The sequence below is a fragment of the Mirounga leonina genome, unplaced genomic scaffold (genome assembly GCF_011800145.1).
Source record: "Mirounga leonina isolate KUSES-001 unplaced genomic scaffold, KU_Mleo_1.0 Mir_127, whole genome shotgun sequence".
NCBI lineage: Eukaryota > Metazoa > Chordata > Mammalia > Carnivora > Phocidae > Mirounga > Mirounga leonina.
The window spans coordinates 66057550-66080513 of NW_023270316.1; the positions used below are offsets into that span (position 1 = coordinate 66057550).

Here is a 22964-nt window from a genome sequence, read left to right on the forward strand (position 1 = left end):
CATGTAATGTAGATGCTATTATGCCCATTTTTACTGACGAGGGAACTTAAAGTTTACTTCTGGAGTGAGAAGTCCCGTTATTGGCTCATGCCCTTCAGTGCTCAAACTGACCAGAATACCAGGAGAAGTTCTTACCCCAAATCATCTGTCAGCTCCCCCTTTCTCCCAACTGGATGAATGTGGGTAAAAAGCAGTAATTTAAAAATTTATTCCTTCTTTTATAGCTATGGGAATTGCTATAATCAGTGATTCCTTGAACTCGGATGGAAAAAGCCCATGATGGTGGTGATGACTAGAGCATGGTGCTCTCTGGGAGGACCACAGAGCAGGGCAGGAGACAGCAGCCTGAGGCGGTGGGAAGAGGTAGACTGGTAGGCTTTTGAGCATCCCAGCCAACTTTGTCACTTTACCCATGGATCTGGTATTTATCCGTTATCCATACATTCAGCAAGTCTACATTTATTGACAATCTATTGAGTCCAACACTGTCCTAAGGATACAAGATAAAAGAGTACCATTGCCCAGGAAGCTCACAGCCACCGGCGAGGAGAGGCAAGTAAGCCATGACCATACACCACTCAGTGCCATGAGAGGGACATACCAGGCTTGAGGAAGCTAACTCAGCAGGCAGGGAAAGCCTCACAGAGGAGGGAGCACTTGAGCTGAATCTGTAACAATAGGTAGCTGTATTATGATGTTGTAATTTACTTGAAAACATCCACTATAGACATTGTGATAGTATCTGCTAATTGATATTGCATTCTAAGGAGTGGTCAGTTGCTCTGATCAGAGATTTATGCTCCAGATCATTTAATCAACAAGGTCTCAATATAAGTCAGGGCCCAGAGCTCCAACTTACTTATTCCAAAGGAAACCAGAAGCTTTTATTAAGTTAGGATAGTGAATGCTAAGAACAGCTTTTCAGTGGGGGAAATTATTGCCTTCTTAATTAGCATAAGGGATGCCATACCTGCTTTCTCATTGATGAAATTAGTGGTATTTAATATGTGTGAATTCAATATGCACTGGCTATAGTATTTTAGAGACCTTTCCTACCTCTCCACAACCAGGTATAAGAATCCACTGAAGCCATTAGTCTATGCCCTTAGTTTGCGTGCCCAAGGCTGATGCCTAAATGATTGGATTGGAGGATTCTGATGGCATCACAAGGTTAATAGGATCCTGCTTCAGCAGACAAAAATGGTTAGTTGTCAGATCACTTAAAAAGGCACTGGAATTCACCACACAGAAGAATTCTATGCTCAGTTTTGTACTTGACTGCTAAAGTATGTTTGGTGAAAGGGGCACTTGGGTGGTGCAGTCGGTTGAGCATGTGACTCTTGATCTCAGCTCAGGTCTTGATCTCAGGGTCATGAGTTCAAGCCCCACATTGGGCTCCACACTGGTGAAAAGGTATTTCCACATGTGGCAGAATTTGGTCTTGAAAATTGTTTGCATCATAATATAGTGTGCACATGGGGTTTGGGTACTACCTTTACCTGCCAAAAGATTGTCCATGACCAAATTGGTTTAGGTCGATTTGCAACAAGTTCAACCAGATAGTAAAGGCAATGAGGTGCTCTCTGGGTGGGAGAACACTAGGGTCCAAGGCACAGGGAAGTTCCCAGGGACTTGGAAATAGGTGGATTCCCGTGAGGTACAGGGTGCCAGGGGAGGGATAATATTTCTCTCCTGAAGGACTTCTGTGCTCAGTTACTGAGTTTGGATCTCATCCCTCACATTAGCCATGTTGAAAATGTGCCCGAGGATGACCCACCTTGGAATCACCTGGTTGGGATGGGGGTCTAGGTTCCGCTCTTAAAAATGAGATCCCCAGGCAAGCTTTCCCCCCACCAGAGTTTAAGAATATCGAAAGCCAGTGCAGGGTGCTCAGCAGTGGGAAGATTGGAGAGATGATTGGCTGGTGGTGAACCAGAACCTCCGGCAGCAGGGGGAAGTATGAGGGGAGGGTCTGACTGGAGACTCCAATACTGGTCAGGAGGTTTCGGTGACAGTTCAGCTGATGGTTCTAGAAGCGGGGAGTTGGTTTCAAAGAGCCGCTGGTAGCCAGCCTGACTGATGGGCCACCAGAAGGCTGGTGTGAGGGAGCCGGCTGGGCTTATGATGACTGACAGGTGTCTGGCTGGGGGACAGGGTGGAGAGTGATAGGCGCAAGCCTTTCTCGGGCTGCTGTTGGTTGTCCTTTTGGTCTGGAGTACGCAGATGGAAGCCTGCTTGCAGGTCTGTCACTCCCTGGGCCGGCCTGGCTGCCAGCCCACTGCCCGCACTGAACCAGAGCGACCGAGCCCCCTTGGCACCGCCCCCCCCGCCCCCCCCGCCCCCCCCCCCGGCCCTGCTGGCAGTGGCTCCTGCCGGTTGCTCAGTCCCTGCTTGTGTCATGCCTGGTCCAGGACAAATTCTAGAAAGCATGGTTCCAATAAGAACAGCGTTATTTGATAATATTAATGTAATGAGCAATTGTACTCTTCACCATCACCGGCATTTAGTTCCTTTTAAATAAAATAAAAATAATCCAGAAAGTGGATTATGTGGAAGAAACCCCAGGGCCGTTTCCCTCTGGTCACTGTTGCCCCAAATCCCTGCCAGATGGTCAAGCAGAGAAGCCCGTGTTTCAGCAAATTACGGAACCTCATTAGGACTCTATTTCATGTTTTGAGATGCTGTAGGCCTTTATATGAGGTGATGTTGATTTCTTAAACTTGTATGACAGCATAATGAATGCATGTCAGTGAAGTGTCCAATGAAATGTGAAACAATCAGTGAATTCTTTGCATATTTTATTTTTCTTTTTTTGATTTCCAACTCACACACATCTGGCATATTTTACATCTTTGCAATAAAACATGGTTACAATAGCTTAAGGAATTTATATATCCAAAATATTTCACCATGATCTCAAGATGAAATGAACTTGTCTTCCAGATGTTCGGTATCCTCCCACTTCTAAGCTACAAACTCAAGATATTGCTTACAGCCTGGTGATGAATAACTTAATCATTACGCTGATCCCCCAGAATTTCAGAATATCATAAATACAAACAACAATGAAGAAGGAATTCAGTGCTAAAACTTACTAATACAAGGTGGATGACAAATAAGTAATCACATCAATAAATAATGATATGTTTCTGGTGCAAAGTGCCAATACAAAGAACCCATTATCTTGTTGTATCTTTTTAAATAAATGACTGCAAGTGAGTATAAATTCTGAGAAAATTACATTCCTGGAACATGCCTCATAGCCCTACCGACACAATATGTACATCTATGACAATACAGCCACCAAATATACAAAGAAGAAACATGAATAAAGTGTATATACCCCTGGGTGTATAACTTGATCAGTACAAGGTATGGAAAATCATTTGATACCCATCATTTTATATCATAAAAGATGAAGTGCCTTAGGCTAAGAATGTGGCTTTAGGTGAGAACTGCACAAGAACCTAAAAGAATAGCCTCAGTTATTGTTATAATAAAGTCTGACTCGTTATTAAAGAAACTAAGCTATTCGAGAACCAAAGAGGAAAAGAAAAAACCCAAGGAACAAAACCAAAAATAGTTAGCATCAGATTCTCCTCCCCTAATGTACACACACTAAACCAGCAGGATGACTCTGGAAGAGATGCCCAGGAGCTGGGAAGTCATTACCATGGAACTAACGATCGTGACTCCTATTTATACAATAAAAACCAAGACCTCATCCCTAAGCCCCCTTTCTGCTGTGTCTTCAAATTATGAAGGGTAAGGCTGAATTTTCTTTGTATCAAGTAGCAAAAATGGCAAATAATGGCTTAGTATCCAAATGCTTTATGAGCAAATTTCACTGAGAAGGGATGAATTTAGAATTAAAAAGTGCAAACCATATTTTGGTGAAAATGTCAAAAATTACTGATTGAGCCCAAATTCAACCCTTTCATACAAGCTGTGTCCTTGGACAGATCTTTCTGGTTCATAGTGTGAATGCACCTGTTCCATCAAGACATCAGGATTAAAGAACATGCAAGTTGTAACTCCACAATAAAATTAAGAAACGTTTTGTTCTTTATACAAGGTTTTACTTTTACAAAAGTATCCCTTTAAATAAGATGCATCTGATGTACAAAGTATCAAACGTGTTTTTTTTTTTTTCTCAGCTTGAAAAGAGGCTGGAAATGGGATGCAGGTTAGGTTCAAAGCTTAAACTTTGTAACAACTGGACACAAGGTTCCTCAGAATTGTCAAAAGTCTCTTGTGACGCGTCCTACTACCTTTTCTCAATAAACAACAATATATGAAATAATTACCAAAACATCTCCTAATTCATATAATTTACATGATATAAGCTTGCTTGGTAGCAGCTGGTGTTCAGTCGTGAAAAAACACACAAAGTAAAATGGCTGCTGACTACAATGTACAGCTATTGCTGGGTGTGATGGAATGTACAAACGGAGGTCGATGTAGACGAGTTTTTTCCACCAGAGATATTGCCTTTCCATGCAGCACTTGTGCTCTCAGCTCTGACTTGGCTTTTGGTTCTTCATTTGTCTTCAGTATCTGTTCTGATGCTCATAATGCCACCGATTAAAATCTATATTAAAAGCTACAATGCTACCGGAAGCCATGCCAGTGATCAGCGTCCTGGAAAAGCAGAGACGGCAGTTAAGAGTGATGCAAAATCATTGATGTGGTTGCTACTTTCTACTAGACGGTATCACGATCTCTGAGCTCCCCAGGGTCTTGGTTTTGTGGTCATCGACACAGGTTTTATTCCTGGTTCTCCTGGGAGAACTGGAATCAATCCTGCTCAGACCCGGACTGCCAGACCAAGGGTTGTTTAGCTTGGGATCAGACAGCTCATCTGATAAATACTTTTCAAGTAGGGGCATCCTCAATGTGTGCATGCCACTGCTCCAACGTACCAGGGACATTATAAGACACAAAAATAATTGAAATCAGGGCTGCGATTCAAATAGAAATAGAAACTTGATCAGCGTCTTTCTTCACTCCTCTTTGGAGACTCCTGACACGACTGTGACTGCAGACGCTCCCATCTACCGTCCCTCCTGATGCCTACTGAATAGAGCCTCTCTTGCCCTCCTCACCCCTCCAGAAAAGTCAATCACTTCCTTCTCCTGTCATGCTGTCCCTACTTCCCTCATATACAATTATTATGATTATTTGAGCTCCTAAGGGGTCAGTAATCTTAGGACTTAGTAGTGCTTAATCTATGACGGGGGCAAAGGTTCGAAGCATGAATACATGTGTGAGTAAGAATGTCAGGGAGAACATTTAAACTACTTAAAAACACAATTTCAAATACTTTATTTCAAATACTTTAGAAACCCTCGTGTATATACACATTTACACAATAAAGCGTTCCCATTTACTCATGAATATGGACTACAGTATTTTGGAATACCGCTTCTTAAAAGTTTTCTTTAAAGACAGGCTGGGCTGCAGATCAAATATATCCCTTCCCCAAACTAAATTAAATTATGTTGCTTTTCTCGATGACTTCAGTAGCATCTTACTAGATTGTGAAGATGCTTTGTTAAGTTTGTGATATAGCCTTACTATTTATAATATTTTGAAACCCATATCTTTATAAAGAATATACATATCGTTGCAAAAAGTTGGTTAATAAGCTTTTCTTATTTCTGTTGAATATACAGCAAAAAGAAGAAATTACATACCACATTAAGATTATAGAGTTTAAAATTTTTTAAATCTAGAAATTTTAGACTTCATATTCCAAGTATCCTTTTCACTTTACAGTAAACACCAAGGTGAGTTTTAGGAAATAGTAAAATCCTCTTGCCAATCAAGGAACAATGGAAAATCATATTAATTAATTGTCAATTCTTTCAAAAAATAAAAGATTGTAGTGTTTCAGGGAAATATATAAAATATAACAAAATAACATAAATGAGGAATATGTGAATAAGGAAGTGGGAGGTGGGGATTGTTTCAGTAACAGGTGAGTGTTCTGCATCTTTTCAAGCAGAGGCCAGCTCTGCTGGAAATTGCTAGCTACAGGTATGTCTCAAACTGAAACACACCTGCGCTGAGAAACATGGATCCCTTCTCAGAATGGAAGCTAGGGGGTCCGGTCTGAGACGAGGTGAGGGTCTTAGAACAGAGACGTTGGTGGGAATAATTCTGTTTTGAGCAGTGTCTGGATGTGCCTGTTCTTCCTCAGACCCATTTCTTCCTTTCTTTTTTCCGCCCCCCACCCCCTCACTACTCTCTTCCTCTGTTTTCTTCTTCCCAGACTCCTTTCTTAGTGCACTTACTCCCTTCCTCTATTTACCCTTTTCTGTGCTACTCTTTCTTCCATCTGGGCGCTGGAATCTTATTCACAGCACATTTCACCCTTGGTAGAATGTAAAGAACTTTCAGTGACAGCCCTCACATGCTTACATTTCCCCCTGACGGGGCTCACCTCTGGTCATGGGACAAGTCCATTGCTCTGATGCCAGCATCACATCCGGGGTAAATGTACAGCTGCTTGAAGTCACAGGCCTGCCAGACCTCCACCACACCATTGTCCCCTCCGGTCACCAGGTTCTGGCCATCGCTACTCAGGAGAATGGCCTTCAGAAAAGGCAGAAAAACAACAATTTGTCTCAGCTTTTCCCATTTGGTCAATGCTCATTTACTGAAAAGCACTCCACACAGTTCCCTCGTAATTATTATCTACTTTTAGCCATTGGTCCAAGTTGCCTGACGTCCAGTCCCCAGCATTTCCAATATGGAATTCATCAGAGTTCTTACATAAACAAAGGGTCTTATTAAAACCAATAAGGTTACAAAATAACAGAAGTCCCAAAGGGAATATTATCAATCTAATTCAGGAAGAACTTGAGAATTAAGGAACATGATGTTTTGTTAAGTCCTGAATATTAACAATGTCAAGACTTTCAGAATAAATGGCAGAAGCATATTTTAAAACAACTTTTAATAATGATAAACCAACAATTACAATTCATTTATGAGTGAAGGGCAATCTGGTACATGTAATTTTGGTCTGGGGCTCTAAAGGTAAGATTCTTTGACAATAAACTCACTTATAATGTCAGGGGGTACAGCACAGTTTATAAAGGAGCCAAAGAAAAATCTCCTCAGGGGTCTGACCTCTAATCAAACAAAAGCTGTCATCTCTAAAATCTAATTCACTGAGTTAACTACTTGGGATTAAATGAATTTTGGGTTTGTTCAAAACATCCATCTACATGCATTTACATGCTTTTAAAACCAGCACACATTTGGGGTGCCTGGGTGGCTCAGTTGGTTAAGCTTCTGCCTTCGGCTCAGATAGTGATTTCAGGGCACCCCCCCTCCTCCCCCCGCCATCAAGTCCTGCCCTATTCAGCAGGGAGTCTGCTTCTCCCTCTCCTTCTGCCCTACCACCCTGTTTATGCTCTCTCTCTCAAATAAATAAATAATCTCTTAAAAAACAAACCAGCACACATTTATTTATCCAGATACCAGAAATTCTATCATGAATTGTTTAATGTAAAATAGTCGATCAATCTCGTGGCTTCAGTCCCTGTTTAGCACTAAACATGCAGATTTACCCTGGTTGAATCGTTGATCTCCATCTGAGCCAAAAGTTTCCCGTTAATGCTGAAATTGCTGAATCGCCCTCGTTCATAGTATATGATACAGTGGCCTTCACTAGAGACGGAAATCAGGCGTGGGAATAAGCAGTTTTCTGGTCCTTCAAGGGCTCGCAGCAAATCTCCAGTGATGGTGTGGACAAGGCAAGGGCCCTCTGCAGAAGGAGGAAATCCATGGCCAGAGTCATTCGTGACAAGTCACATATGAGCTCTCACTAACCTACAAACCCTACCTGGGTATGTACACTCTGATTTGTTGCAAGAAGGCAGAAAAAAAAAAGAGGTAAGCCTGGCAGGAGCCAAGCACTGATGGTATATTTAAACAGATCATATACGCAACTGATGAATCATTGAACACTACATCTGAAACTAATGATGTGCTATATGTTGGCTAATTGACTTTAAATAAAAAAAAATATATATATGGAAAAAAAAAAAAAACACCACACAGATCAAATACAGGGAGCTGTTAACACACACAGAACTTCCCAACTTTTTGTCTAGGGAAATACTTGGTCTTTTCCCTCACGAGATATTATTCATAAAAAAAGATACACTTCATAGATAACGTGACAAGAGAAGATTGTATGTCCCGAAGTTTTCTTTTTTAGTTTGTGTTTTTGGAAGTTTTCTTTTTTAGTTTGTGTTTCTCAAAAGTTTAGGAGAATTATCAAAGCAACTGCTAATTTTCTTGAGTATCATCAAAACTTTAACATTATATCACATAAATACATTACTATGAAATGTAAAAGGCAAAATTAAGATACTTAATTAAGTAATTCATACTACAGAAAGATGTTTCATCTGTAAATATGAACAATGAGGCAAGAGTATAAAAAAGAAGGCTGGGGAGTGACTTACTTTGCTCTTTTTTCCCCCCCCCCCCCCGTAGAAATTGGGTTGATAAGATAAAAATTTTACTAGGCAAGTTGATAGAAATAACTGGTTCATATAGTTTTGTATTACCCACCCCCCAACAAAACAACCTCACAAAGACAGTTAATTAATTACATTTCTATTTTCCAATTGACTCCAGTAGATACGTAGTTTACAAAACAAGTGGCATTATAAGGCTATACCTAAATTTTTTCCTGATTACTAAAGTGATAGAAAATACAGAAAATTCGGGAGAAAAAGAAAATAGCAATCACCTCTAATATCACCCATCGCCTTTAGAAAATACCGTTTTTTTCCTATACCTACTATGTGTCTTTGTTTTCTTTTCCTTTTCACTTTACAGGACAGAATAATATTACACATATTGTTGCTCTTTTTTTTTTTTTTTTTAAGTAAAAAGACATTTATTGAAAATATCCTATGTGTCCACAGGGTCATTTTACTCTTAGATACGAAAGTGAAAAAACATAGTCCCTAACCTTCAGACATTATATCCGTTCTCCATAAAGCAGCCAGGATAAGCTCCTGAAAACCAAATCTGATCATCGCATCACTTTGCTTAAAAAAACTTCCGTGGGTTCCCACTATGCTCCGAACAAAATACACAGTCCCTATGCCCCCGGCCCTCCCGCCTGTCAGCCCTCTTGCTCCCTAAGTCTGCGCCACAGTATCTACTCAGCCCCTCTGGTATTCTTGCAGTTTCTCCTCGGCATCAGGCTCCTTCTTGCCCCAGAGCCTCACCACGGAGAATTGGGCTTCTGATCCGGAATTAGAATCCAAGTTTCCTGACTTTTTCTGAAACAACACTTCATCCACAAAAAGTCAAACCCTCAACAAGTGATCATGTTTCCTTTCCCACCAACCTCTACACAGCCCCGGGCCTTATGAAGGAAGGGGCTCTCGAGGGAGGTGGGTCCAAGGCTATGTCTGAGAAGCAACCTGACGCCCCCAAGACTCCCACTGCTTCACGGATACCTCCCCCAACTTTTATATGTTATTTTTAATGGCTGCATCCTAGGGACGTGCTGCAGTTTAATTTACCAGTGTTCTGGCTAGAATGCTGGTGACCACAAAATACTACATAACATTTTATGTATATTCCACATTAGTACTAGTAAATATCAATAATAAAACAAAACAGTTGCAAAGAACCCAGGGATTCCATTGTCTGTAGAGAGGCTCCTAAAGGAAATAAATCATAAATCATGGTTAACTTGAGAAAAGAGTACAGGTTTTTAGGACCTAAAATGAAGGAAATGCCTTCTGACCTTTAGCACCACTGATAACAAGTCCAAGTTCTGCACAGACAGAAACACAGACAACTTCATGGTCATGGCCTGTGAGGACAGCTCTGGGTGCTGGATAGTCACCTGCAAGGAAAAAAGGAGCAGTGAGTTAGTACAGTCCGATGCCAGAGATGAAGAGCTACACCATTAAATCGAACATTTAAAAGTCATTCATGTTTATTAAGGGCATTTACTAGCTGTGTGACCATGAGCCAGTGGCTTAACCTCTCTGCTGTTCCCTCCACCTGTAAACTACTGCTACAGTAAACCTACAGCGTGGGTCCTTCAGGTGACTTGAATAAGTTGACAGATGAGACATGCCTACAACATTGCCACAGTGGTGATGGCTCTCCTGCCTTTCCTATTGTTATGAAACAGACACCAAGCCTGCCAAAGCACATATATGCATTTTCTCACTTACTTACGGCAATATTCACATGAGGCAGGGACTGTGATTATCCCTATTATAGCCTAGAAACCCAAGGCTTTGCAAGGTTATTCAATTAGCAATAATCGCGCCTCGGATAAACCTCATTGGCTACAATACTGCCACTGCGCAAAGCTTTGCAAGGTTATTCAACCTGCACAAGTCCATACAGCTACCAAGTGCTGGAATTGAACCCAGAGCTATCTAATTTTGAAACCCATGCTCTTACCCATTTAAAAATGTTCCCTAAAATCTCCAACAAAACAGGCTGAGGTGCTTTGATTTTGAGGGGAGAGGAAAGTAGTGAAGGAAAGAAGAGATGATCATCTTGAGTTTCCCCTTGACTTAACATTAAATCGAATTTAGCTAAAAAGTCCAGCTGCATTATGTGACATAAGCATTTTCACTGCTAAGTGCTTTTGCAATCATTAAGGGGATGACTTTTAAGTGACAGGCATTCTTCTAAGCAGGCTAGGTAAAGAGTGTGGAGAGGTGTAAAGCATAACCTGGAACTCTTGAGAACTCATCAAACAACCGTGGCCTTCCCCAGGTTTGACACTGGAGATGCTCGACAATGCCAAGTGTGAGGAAGAACAGCTTATGTGCGCCGAGTATAGCATGGATCAAAAGCCCTCCATCTAAAGACAGCATCAGAATGTCTGCTGAGCAACCTGCACAAAGACAGCGTGAGAAGGGTCAGCAAAGTTGAGAGGGCATCATGCCTAACATTGTCTTACGGGGCAAACTGTTGGGAGAAGCCCGTCTGGGACAGAAATGAGGGGTCTCTACAGTCTTGGGTGCAGACTTGTGAAGGAAAAGGAAACAATAGCAAGTCACAGAGGCACTGTGGAAAGTGCATGGGCTATGGTGCCAACCTGGGTAGGGTTCTCAGTGGTTACATTGGTGGGTGGGAAAAGAGAGCCAGTGTTGGCCATCCTGGGCCTATGTGAGGATCTTTAAAAGACTCACTGAAGTGAAATTCTACTGAAAGTGGGGTGATCAGAAAGGAGGATGTGAAACACTTAGTAACCGTACAGTTTGGACCTGAACCACCCAATCAGATTCAACAAATATTTATCGATGCCTTGTAATACCCCACTATTTCCATTTTTCATTAACATCACGCTTATTAATGTCTTATGCCTATTACTTTGTTTTTATTTATTTTTTAAAAGATTTTATTTATTTATTTGACAGAGAGAGAGAGAGAGCAGGAGAGCACAAGCAGGGGGGAGGCCCAAAGGGAGAGGGAGAAGCAGGCTCCCTGCGGAGCAGGGAGCCCGACGCAGGGCTGGATCCCAGGACCCTGGGATCATGACCTGAGCCGAAGGCAACCGTTTAACCGACTGAGCCACCCAGGCGCCCCCGTTTTTATTTTTAAACAGTTCTAGCTGACTCCTATTGTATGACTTTGGTTTATCTGGATGTGTGGTTTAGTTGACTCTACAGTATCACCTTAGCAAACAGTAAGTGGTGTACATAAATACGCCTCTGTGCATACATACAAATATATTATTTCATCTTAAGTTATCAGGTTTATTGACCATTACTTTTTCTCCTTGAAAAGGCATGTTGGAACTTGGTCTTGTAACTGCAACTCTTCCAGAATTCTTGGTATTTCTCAAACTAGGGTCTGTGTACCCTGGGCTCTGTGGATGTTTTCTTGGGAGTGAAAAGTTCCATGAAAAATTTTAAATTTCAGATTTATACTTTGATGATACTCTCAACATATTTGTTAACCAGTTATAAAGATGAGATCTCTCTTTGCTGTCAAAAATTTATGCCGTGGCAATTTAAAATTGACATATGCTTTAAAAATTAAGATGAACTAATTCAGTGTTTCTCAAACTTGTTCATGGGGTCCAAGAACACAGTCCTCAGAGTCAGAGGGTTTTTTGTGGGGGTGGAGGGGTTAAGGATTAATGACAATTTTGTTCTCTTTAAAAGGGATCAGTGTAACAGTGAAGTTTGAGGAACATTTTTGTAGATTAATTTTTTTCTCCAAGGTCACAAATTCTTTTCATGTTGGTAGCTTCCATAAAGCTACCTGATTTTCCTTTGTTTTTAGAAATAAATAATTAAAAATTAGCTACATATTAAATATTTATAACACATGTATAAAATTAAGAGAAAAAAATAAATTCACTTGTGCTTACCTCCTAGGTTAAGAAATATAGAACATTACCAATAACTTTGGTGCTTTCTTATATCTTATACTTATGCCTTTTTATTTATTTATATTTTTTTGAGAGAGAGAGAGAGCACGCATGTGCGAGCCGGGGCTGGGAGCGGCAGAGGGAGAGGAGAGTGTGAATCTCAAGCAGGCTCCATACCCCTCGCGGAGCGGACTGGGGCTCCATCTCATGACCATGAGATCATGACCTGAGCCGAAACCAAGATTAAGACGCATAACCGACTGAGCCATCCAAGGGCCCCAGACATGCCTTTTTAAAAAAAGTTCTGTATTTTTCTCTTTTGTTCATTCTGCTTCACCTGGTTGTTGAGTTTGTGATCTTTTTTAATAGTGCTTGAGTTCCTTCCGTGCTGGCGTGTTCTTCCCTGTCAATCCTGTTCTGGATGGGGTACCCCCCACTCCCAATTCTTGTCTCTCAGAGAACCGCCCTGTGCTTCGGGCTTGACACGGCTCTGAGCGTTGCCTCCCGGGCTGCGATGCCTGGGCCTCACTGTGGAGGGGGTTGGGGGGGGGGTTTGCGAAGTGAATGTTCAAGGGCTGGCAATCGTGCCTGCCTCCTGGATAGCCCCTCCCTTGGCACCGATGTGACCTGCAGCACTGAACAGCTGCGCGGGCGCTCCAATCCTATGCCCCACAGTGGCCGGACGGAAGGCAACAATAGGTTTGGGAAAATTCTGGGGGAGAAGAGCATAACTAAGATGCCTCATCCTGCACGGCACACAATGCGCTTCCCTCTGGTTTGCCAATACTTCCTCCTTTACACCCACCCATCTTCTGTCTCCAGGAATTGCTCAGTTTTATGTGAGCTTTCCCAGATCCATCAATTTCCATTTTGCTTTTGAGGCATCTCTCTGATGGAGTATGGAAGAAGGGGGATGGCGGCCCAAGTGAGTGTGTCATCTTCTTCTAAGTTTATGTATACTGCTATAATGTGTTTGAATATTGGCAAAGTATCCATTTATATTTGTCAGCAGTCCCGGATTTGTCTGAGACATATTTATAAAATGATGCTTCCAAGATGCCTTGCATTCCCTGGTAAAATGAGAATTAAGATTTTCTGCGTAAATATTATCCCTAATTTTTCTAAGATTATTTTATGTCAGAGAGGCTGGTGAATTGAAAAATCCTGAAATTATATGCTTAATAAAATTTACATAAAGAGTTTTCTAAACTTTTCCCTTATAGGCTACAGAAAAAAGTAGAAAGCAATCTAGTTCTCTTGCAGGGAACTGAAAAACATGTATAAAACTATTCCTCATGTATGTAATCTATTTTCTATTAAGAAGTAAGGTTTTCAAAGGCTTGCCTCTGATTTAGAAAGCTAAAAAATTTTTTTCATTACAATCTCCCCAGATCATTTGAACATATTGTGGAACTTAACTATTAGGGGATATTGTTTAGGGCCCCTAACAGCATTGTTTTCCCTCTTTAAACTAGAGAAAAGTCAATAAAATGTTATCCGGGGGTTTCTGAGTTGGGAAACCTGCAGCAGGGGGAAAGCATATTTCCCTGCCAGGGACATTTCATTGCCAGGGACAGATGTCACATACCCCAACAATCATTCAAAATCTTGGGAATATTCTGTCGCTGTCACATCACAATTGATGGATGTAGCTGGGGGTTAAAGGGCCCGTGCACAGGGAGGTGCAGGTGAGGACCGCCCCCCCACCAGGACCACAGCGTCATTGCCCTCAACCCCCCTCATCTCCTCAACAGAAGAGCTCTCCGTGTGATGGAATCCCCATGGATGATAAAGAACAAACATGCCCGATTTTGAGATTGCTTATAGGCAAGCATTTGGAAACTCCAAATATAAAAGGCTTATTATAAACAGATTCCATCTCATTTTTAAGCAAAAGCCATTTCAATATTTTCAGAATGGGTGATGAAAACAGTACAAAGATATTAGATGCTGTTATTCACATGGCACTGATGAGGAACTTTTTCAGTGAGATGGGTCTCTGCTTTTAGAGAAATGATCAAAGTAAAGATACTCATGGTTCTTATTATTTTAAACCTTATTTGTGGGACGACTACGCAGGGAGAAGCTTTGGTCCTTCTGAATTAAGAGCTAAACAAAAACAGCAGAGTTTCTACAATCTATGGCCCTCGGCGCAGTTCTGCTGGAGTCAGAGGATGAACGTCTCGATGATATATGACGTTCAGATTTTATCTACAACCTTTGTTAGCTCACTGCAGAATCCCTGTGGAAGGTATTTTCATTCATGTTTATACCTACATAAAACCCGGATGGCTTGAAATCCCAGAATAAGTATTTTATTCACTACTCTGATTTTCAAGATTTATTTAAAAAAAAAATGCTAGATAATTGTTAGGGCAGCTCAGAAGAACTGTGTCCGTGAAGAGCCCCTCATGGAGACTCTGTGTCCTCAGCCACCTGCAGAGGTCTGGCCCAAGCACCCACAGTGCCTGGGCCCACATTTTCCACAGGTCACAGGTGACCCACATAAAAACATCCCCGGGCTTGGAAAATGTCCTCTGATGTGGTTTCCTTTTTATTACATACTCACAGAGTACTCACTGGAAAACAGAAGATAGCTATTCATTAACTCTACACTTTTTTCTCTTGCAGAGATGACACTGACCACCTCTGACCGCTGAAATGGCAGGACAAATCTCCTCCCTTGAAGTCCTGAACCTGGATCTAGGTCAAGGACATTACTGTCCTGCCACTACCTTCCCCAAACAGTCAACAGTATAATCCAAGGAAGTAGAGCTTTGTATAATGCCCAGAGACACCCCCAACCCTCCCGGTGCGGATCTGAAGTTCTCTGATCACGGAAATGTATTAGTCAACTCCTAAATTTTTTTTTTAAAAAGATTTTATTTATTTATTTGAGAGAGAGAGACACAGCGAGAGAGGAACACAAGCAGGGGGAGTGAAAGAGGGAGAAGCAGGCTTCCCGCCGAGCAGGGAGCCCGATGCAGGGCTCGATCCCAGGATGCTGGGATCATGACCTGAGCCGAAGGCAGGCGCTTAACGACTGAGCCACCCAGGCACCCCACTCCTATGTTTTTTTTATATTGCTTTTGACCCCAGCCAAAGAGCCTTGCAGCCTCAGTTCCATAAAGGGACAGGAAAGGCACTGACCAAGTGGTATTCAGCCCCCTTCTTAGTCAGGAACCTTATAAAGTCTCCCCATGTTAGGCTGAGGGGATTCAAGCTGAGAAAAGGATGTTACATTTCAGACGTCATTTTTGAAAGTCTGAGGAGTTAGGAATTGTTCACAGATAACTATGCTTCCTCTGATACATTTCATACATTCATAAGCCCTAGATAAGATCCCTTGGTCTGAGAAGTGAGGCAAACATACATATATGTTAAAAATATCTCTGGACTGTCCTCTGTCCAGGCTTTCATCTGGTACGATACCGCTGGCTAGTGGTGGTCACGGAGCTGGGCACCAGGATAGCCATAGTAAGAGAAGGCTGGATGCAAACAAAGAGAGGCCTAGGATTTGGCAGATGTTTAGTGACAGGCTGTGGCTGGCAGGAGGCTCGGTGTCCAGAGCTGAAGCTCACACAATGGGAGCCCAGGGAAGGGATGTGCGCACAGGGGGAGTCTCCTTTTCAATGGGCTTCTTGTTTCATACTTTGCATAATGCTCATACATGAGCTATAAGACTTATTTTTAAAAAGTGAGATTGAAAAGGCATAATCATGTCTTATGCATGTCACTCGATGAATATCTGTAGATGGGATCTGAAAAGATGAACAGTAAATTCTCTTCCAAAATTTCCTACTGCTATGATTTAAAAAATGTCCTATGTATGTATCAACAGACTCTCTACCAAGCACCTTATATCTGGTATAAACATTACAACCATACACTCTAAAAGCAAATTGGATTTTGAGCTGAGGTCCCAGTGTATTTTAAGTGTCTGCTGAAGAGACAACAATGTTGACTTGCCCCTCTTGTGACTATCTTGTTGGAAGCTACAGCACGTAATGAGAAATGTCAAGTCCCAAGATCAATGAAATTTTGGGCTCCAGGGATTCAACAGGAATAGCATTGATCCTTTTAAAGAACACCAGTCAGAGATGGGTTGTGATATATTGCGAAGAGGGGCTCAGGAGGATAAACGGCCAAGTCCAAGATACCTACCTGACAAAAAAATTCAATCAGCTTTTAGCACAAATTGCCTGCTCTGCTCTCCTTTCTTTCATGCAGTAGGCTGATTCCAATTAGAGTGCGCAAATTAATTTTTATCACTTCCAAATTAGTTTCAGAATTTGTGCAAAAGAGTGTTTCAGATGAAAGCATCTGTCCCTCACATCTCTGCGATTCTGTTATCTAGTCAGGGGCCTATTTAAATCTCCAAGAAAATTTTCTATGTTCAAAGTCCCAAGTTTGAAAGAGTAACACTGGATATTAGTATTAGAAAATATATTCATAAAACAGCTGTAATTCAACTGCAACCTGTGCTTGGTAGCACCTGCTTATTTCTTTTATGGTCTGAAACTCTTGATCATAATCTGCTTATAGATGTTCATCGTCTTTGTGGCGAATCCAGTAAAAGTATAAAAATAACTAGGAAAAGACTATTTCTGAGATGTCTGAATTATTCACAATAATATATTTGACTCAATGAAACCATAAACTCTTTCTGCACCTACCTAAAAAAACTACAAGTATTAGTTGTATTTTCTCTGCGGTACTAATAGAGCTCTCCATTAAAAAAGAATAATGACAATGCAGAAGGGACATAAATATATTAGCCACTTGAATTAATCTTGAGAAAGTGATCAAGTGAATCCTATCATTTTATGTTGCACTGAATGAATAAGATTCAGCCTCTGACATACAAAGCAATTCAATGTCCACACCAAGACCAAACCCCTGAATTCTAACGGCTACTGGCATATTATGTTCCACACTAGGACTTCCCCCTTCAAGTCTAGGTTAATATATACAACCCTCAAAACCTAAGGGCATTGTGTCGCACACTTTAATATGAATTTAGACATAACCAGCTTTTTGGTCTTGAGTAGCAACGCATTATAAGATAGAAAACACACAGCCTGATTCTCTGACCTGTGAATTGGTAGCTAGAATAGATTAAACTGGGACAGAAAAAAAAAATCTTTTTCTTTCATGTTGTGAGTTTTCTGATGGCAAGGACTATGTCTGTGTCAACACCCATGGCTGATCCCTGATGTGACAGGCAATTCAGTGTGGGCTGTGACTGCCTTTACAAAAAAAAAAGCGCATTTACCAGTATATGTGGTCTCTCTAGTCATGCATACCTGTGCTACCAGGTTGGCTATTTTAACAGACTCTGAGCCATAAATCACTCTATCAAGTACTAGAGATGACTAATTATTAATTTTTTACTATTATAATTATCCATATGGTAAAAAGCTGACACCAATTTTTAACGTAATTATTATTTTGTACCCAAGATGTAAGACTAAACATTTTGTAGTATGATACCAAATATTATCTGATGGCAATTTATGATTCATGTAATAAATACTCAATGTGTTCAGTACATTCAAGCAGAAAAAGCAGTTTGTTGATTAGTATAATATGGGTTTTTGGAAACTCCAGAAGGCCAGAGACTTTGACTATCCAGCTTTCCCAGAGGCTAAGATAGGACCAGCACCCAGTAGGCCTTCAATACATGCTTGTTGCTTGCCTAACACTTTAGGTGATCATCCTGTTTCTTCTAGAAGAGCATTTTTCCCCCCTTATATTAAGGATGATGGATGAAATAAAGCCATATGACATACGTCCATATTAAATGTTCAAGAAGTCTTGGCAGGGTGGGTTTTATAAAGTCATTTAGGGTCATAATGATGACAATAGTTTTGACCAAAAATAAATTCTTATTAATGGAGGCAACAGTAAAAGATATGTATCAATAACATTCTTAATTTCTTAAGGATAATCTTGTCTTTGTTGAAAGCCTAAATAAAATGCTGCAATTAACAAATACAATATTCACAATTTTGTTCTTAAGGATCAATATAAACATTTTTATATATATAGCTCCTGTTGTAGGGAACTTTAACCAGTCTAAGTATTACTACATTTAATTTTTCTTGATAACTGATGGACTAAAGCAACTTTCGTTAACCATCTTTTCATTTAAAAGATCATCAGAAAATCACATTAAAATTAAGTAGCTAACACAGACAATTACTATAACTTAACATGTAAAAAAATTCTTTACCTCATAGCAGTATGATATGTAAAATATCTTATCTCAGCTACCAGGTGGTAGCTTTTAAGAAATGAATCCTCTTTTGGGAACTATCATTTTCATCATTTCTGAGCTCCAGTGTGAAGATGTTAGTTAATGAGATTTCAAGCACTCTTCTGTTTCTTAAAAAAAAATTTGTTATCTAAAATCTTTTAATTTTTATCAATATAGATGGAAGATACTACACAGACCTGCTGCTTAATTTGACTTTTCTAATGAATACTACACTACTATGAAAATGAAGATGTGTAAATACGCAAAAATAAATTTAGATAAAATATATGTGATAATGTGCCATGCTTGAGAATGAGAAAGCCATCCATGGTAGATCAAGTGTCTTATACACATGTACACACACACACACGAATTCTGCTAAAAATGAAGTTTCTGGGTTTTTTAATGGTATGGTTTTAGAAAAGAATAAATAAGGAGATTAACTTTTTAGTTTAGAGTATGATATCTGTTATAATGTAGAATTGGTAGCTAATTGTTTGAGCTGGCTGGAAATCAAGCAACACCGAGTATTTTTTTCCTCAAACCAGTTTGTTTGTTCACAACTTGGTTCACAACTTAGAGCAGAGGCTGATACGCATAATGCACTACTTTCTCTCACTCAGTGTCTATGCTAAGAGACGTTACTCCATGATATACTTCTAGTTTCTTTATCTGTTGGTCTTCAGCTCCAGCAGCAAGAATGAAACCTCACATAATATTTGGTTGCATCTGGTTCATCCCCCACTACCTTCATTCATATATTTCATTTTATATATATTTCATTTTCTTCTCTACTATGATAGGGCCTTCGCTCCTATCAATCAAAAGCCATTTCCTCTTTTTGCAATATTCTTGTCAAAATGCTTAAGAGCGGGGGTGGGTGGGACTTGAAGGGTGGACAGACGTACAACTGGGCTTCGATCCTCAGCTTTCTCATAGGCTGGAATGAACAGACCAGGGGTGGCAGCCTCCCGCCATGCAGCTGAAACACAGCATCTCATCCATTTGGCAACTACTCTTTTTTTTTCTTTTAAGATTTTTTTTTAAATTTTATTTATTTATTTGAGAGAGACAATGAGATAGAGAGAGCATGAGAGGGGGGAGGGTCAGACGGAGAAGCAGACTCCCTGCCGAGCAGGGAGCCCGATGCGGGACTCGATCCCAGGACTCCAGGATCATGACCTGAGCCGAAGGCAGTCGCTTAACCAACTGAGCCACCCAGGCGCCCCATTTTGGCAACTACTCTTACAACATTTCAGTGGCAGATACCCAGCATTCCTGGAAAACTCTTATCTCTGTCTTGTCATAAAGAGGACCCAGACTCATGGTTCAGTTTGTTTGGAGGTACCGTGTAAGCTGTGACCAGCGTATGAATTACAAGTAGAATTGCCCTGGTTTAGGTACTTGTCATTATCAACACTGTACAGACACCATTATTTTATAGGAAATATTTGCACTGAAACTACTGAAAGCTTGGTAATTAAAAACAGTGATTATTGCTAGGCAATCTCTTATCTAGTTCTTCATTTAACAATATATATTTTTTAAAGATTTTATTTATGTATTTGACAGACAGAGACACAGCGAGAGAGGGAACACAAGCAGGGGGAGTGGGAGAGGGAGAAGCAGGCTCCCCGCAGAGCAGGGAGCCCGATGCGGGGCTTGATCCCAGGACCCTGGCTGGGACCATGACCTGAGCTGAAGGCAGACACCTAACGACTGAGTCACCCAGGTGCCCTTCATTTAACAATACTGAAAACCCTATTATGTGTATCACTATCCCAGGAACCAGAGATTTAAAATGGAAAGGGAGAGACTCGTGATCCATTTTAGTGTTTCCTCAGAACAACAATTCCAAAGAATAATAACTGTTCTGCCATGAGCAAAAGAGGCCATGGAAAAACACGTTTGAGAAATTGTGGGTTAAACAAATTTCAACAGATTTGTTTGTGTAAGTAAGACTTTCAGAACTTACTTACATAGTAAGAGTAAATGCACTGTTTTCTAAAATTATTTTACCCTGGAGTCCCCCCACTTTTTCCCTACAGGATATCAGGGAGTACTGTTGAATAAAAATACTTAGGAATCATCACAAGCAAAGGAACTGTCTTACTCAGTTTTTGCTGTCCGGGTGCCTAGTCTGAAGGGAGTACCCAATCATTGTTAAACGAATAAACGGAGAAATTTACTAGACTGTGTGGTAGGAAGTAATAAGTGTCCTCACTGAGGCACAAATAAAACCTTATAGAATTTCAGAGGAGGGAGAGAATATATTCAGTTGAGAGAAATTATACAAAGTTTAATGGATGAGGAGATACTGAAGGAAATTTCTGAAGGATGGAGACATTTGGAGGTTGGGAAGACTGCCAACTACAGGGTCAATCTGGAAATTTCCCCAAGTTGAAGGTTACAGTAGTTACTCTTTTTATACTCTGACCATAACAACATTCTAGCAAAGATTTTTGCCACCTAAAGCTTTCATATTTTAAAAACTAATGATGTATTGTATGGTGACTAACATAACAAAATAAAGTAAAATAAAATTAAAAAAAGAATGCTTATAACCCTAGGAAGAGCTGTTAGAAAAATAAAAAAAGCAAAATATATTTAAAGAAACTTGTAGTCTGATGGGACACTTCTACACAAATACTCACTGCTGTTAGGGTTGTCTCCTATGATATGGTGTCGCCCACTCCAGTACCAGAGAAGCAGGGTAGCATCTCGAGACCCAGACACAATGTAGCAGTCCCCGCCTATGTATGACTCAGACCTGGCCAGGCACGTGACCACATCCCAGTGGCCAAACACGATCTGAGTTAATTTCCCTGAAACACACAAAAAACGGTAGGTTTAATTCATTTGTTATTTTTCTTTAAATGGTAATAAGCTTAACTTTATTTTACTAGATTTGTGAAAAGTGAATCTGTAAATGTGAAAATTTATAAGCTAATTCAAATCCAGCTACAGATGCTTTCTTGAATTTCTTCTGAAAAATGATACAAGAATGTTCCTTGGGATTTTTAAGGACATGACTTCGAAAACAACACAATCATGATTTTCATTCTCCAGGAGTTGGGCCAGACTAAGGGGAGGTTTAAGGTCTTTTACTGGACTTGATTTGGGGAAGGGACAGTAGTCCCGTTTGTGCTATGAAATCAGGACTCATGCTAATGTTTGGAATGGATAGAGTTATAATGAGTTACTTACAACGTGAACATTTAATTTGAATCTTGACACTCAAGATGAAAATGCGTACATTATTAAGCATGATTTTATTTTAAGCTCTGGGTCTAACAAAGGCATTTTGAAGAGAAAAAGGTATTTCATAGTTAAGCTTACCTGTTTCTGTAGAGTAAACCCTGAAGCTCTTATCCCAGAAACCACAGATAAGAATATAGCGATTATCTGCTGTGACCACAAAACAATGTGCATTGATTTGTATACTCTGATCAACAAGGTCCGTGATCTGCCGTTTGTTCACACCAGAGTTATTGGCTAAACATACACAGAAAAAAAGAATTTAAAGAAGGATTCCACAGGAGGTTCATCAAGGAATATTTTTATGCTTCTTTTATCTAGAAATGGGTTTTTAAGGCCATAAGATTATTAACATTTTAACATTTCCCCAGGAGGAATAGAAGCTTAATTTTTAGTAGCAGTGGTTATTTATAAACCATTTTAAATATCTAAAAGTTGTCAGAAACTTCTCCCCCAATAAATAAAAACAACATGAAGACTTCAGATAATGAATTGAAAATAAAAATACTGAGATTCCTTGAATTCTATCCATGTTCCCTACGCACAAGTTCATTAGTGTCCAACAAGTTCTGTAATCAGGAGGAAGAAATATTGTGTGAAGTATGGTATAGAAGGAAAAAAAAGTCTTAATAGTTGCCCCAATCTGTCATCTTCTGATGGCATTTACAATTCATGTGGAAAAAAGAGGGGAGAGGTTTGAGCAAGGGATGTTGTTATGTGGGCAGCCCCACAGGGAGCTTTAGGTCAGCAGCTTTAAAGACCTGGATTGTCAACAGACAGAAGGCCTTTCCAGAATGGGCTGGCAGGGGAGGAGACGAACAGAGAAGATGGGAGAGGGACTGGGGAGGAAGGAGACAGGCAGAGACTCCGGTGGATAGCATTGGGGCTGAATCTGAATAAAGTCAGGAACTCAGAGACACCGTCTGATTTCCCTAGTGCCTGTCTGCATGCTAGCCTGTTCCGTTCTCTGCGCTGTCCTTTCAGGCTAAATCCCTGGGCTGAATTCTTAAACAGGAGATGCAGATGATCACCCACACCCTCTCACGCCAATTAGACTGA

General features: G+C 40.5%; 1 protein-coding gene and 1 non-coding gene across 8 annotated transcripts in view; both read right to left on the reverse strand.

The window, feature by feature from the left end:
- Window positions 1-2781: 2781 nt before the first annotated feature.
- The window catches only part of NBEA (neurobeachin), a 683633-nt gene continuing 663450 nt past the window's right edge, over window positions 2782-22964 (reverse strand). For all 7 annotated transcript variants that reach the window (XM_035003560.1, XM_035003559.1, XM_035003554.1 and 4 more), the window contains 6 exons: window positions 21987-22142; window positions 21302-21472; window positions 9788-9889; window positions 7581-7777; window positions 6446-6597; window positions 2782-4641 (listed from right to left, as the gene is read on the reverse strand). In XM_035003560.1, the coding sequence (XP_034859451.1) occupies window positions 4551-4641; window positions 6446-6597; window positions 7581-7777; window positions 9788-9889; window positions 21302-21472; window positions 21987-22142 (869 nt within the window). In that variant the 3' untranslated portion in view covers window positions 2782-4550. The remainder of the gene's footprint in view (window positions 4642-6445; window positions 6598-7580; window positions 7778-9787; window positions 9890-21301; window positions 21473-21986; window positions 22143-22964) is intronic.
- Window positions 10235-10369, reverse strand: LOC118009752. The gene has a single exon (XR_004679022.1). It is a non-coding gene; the product is annotated as a U4 spliceosomal RNA (small nuclear RNA).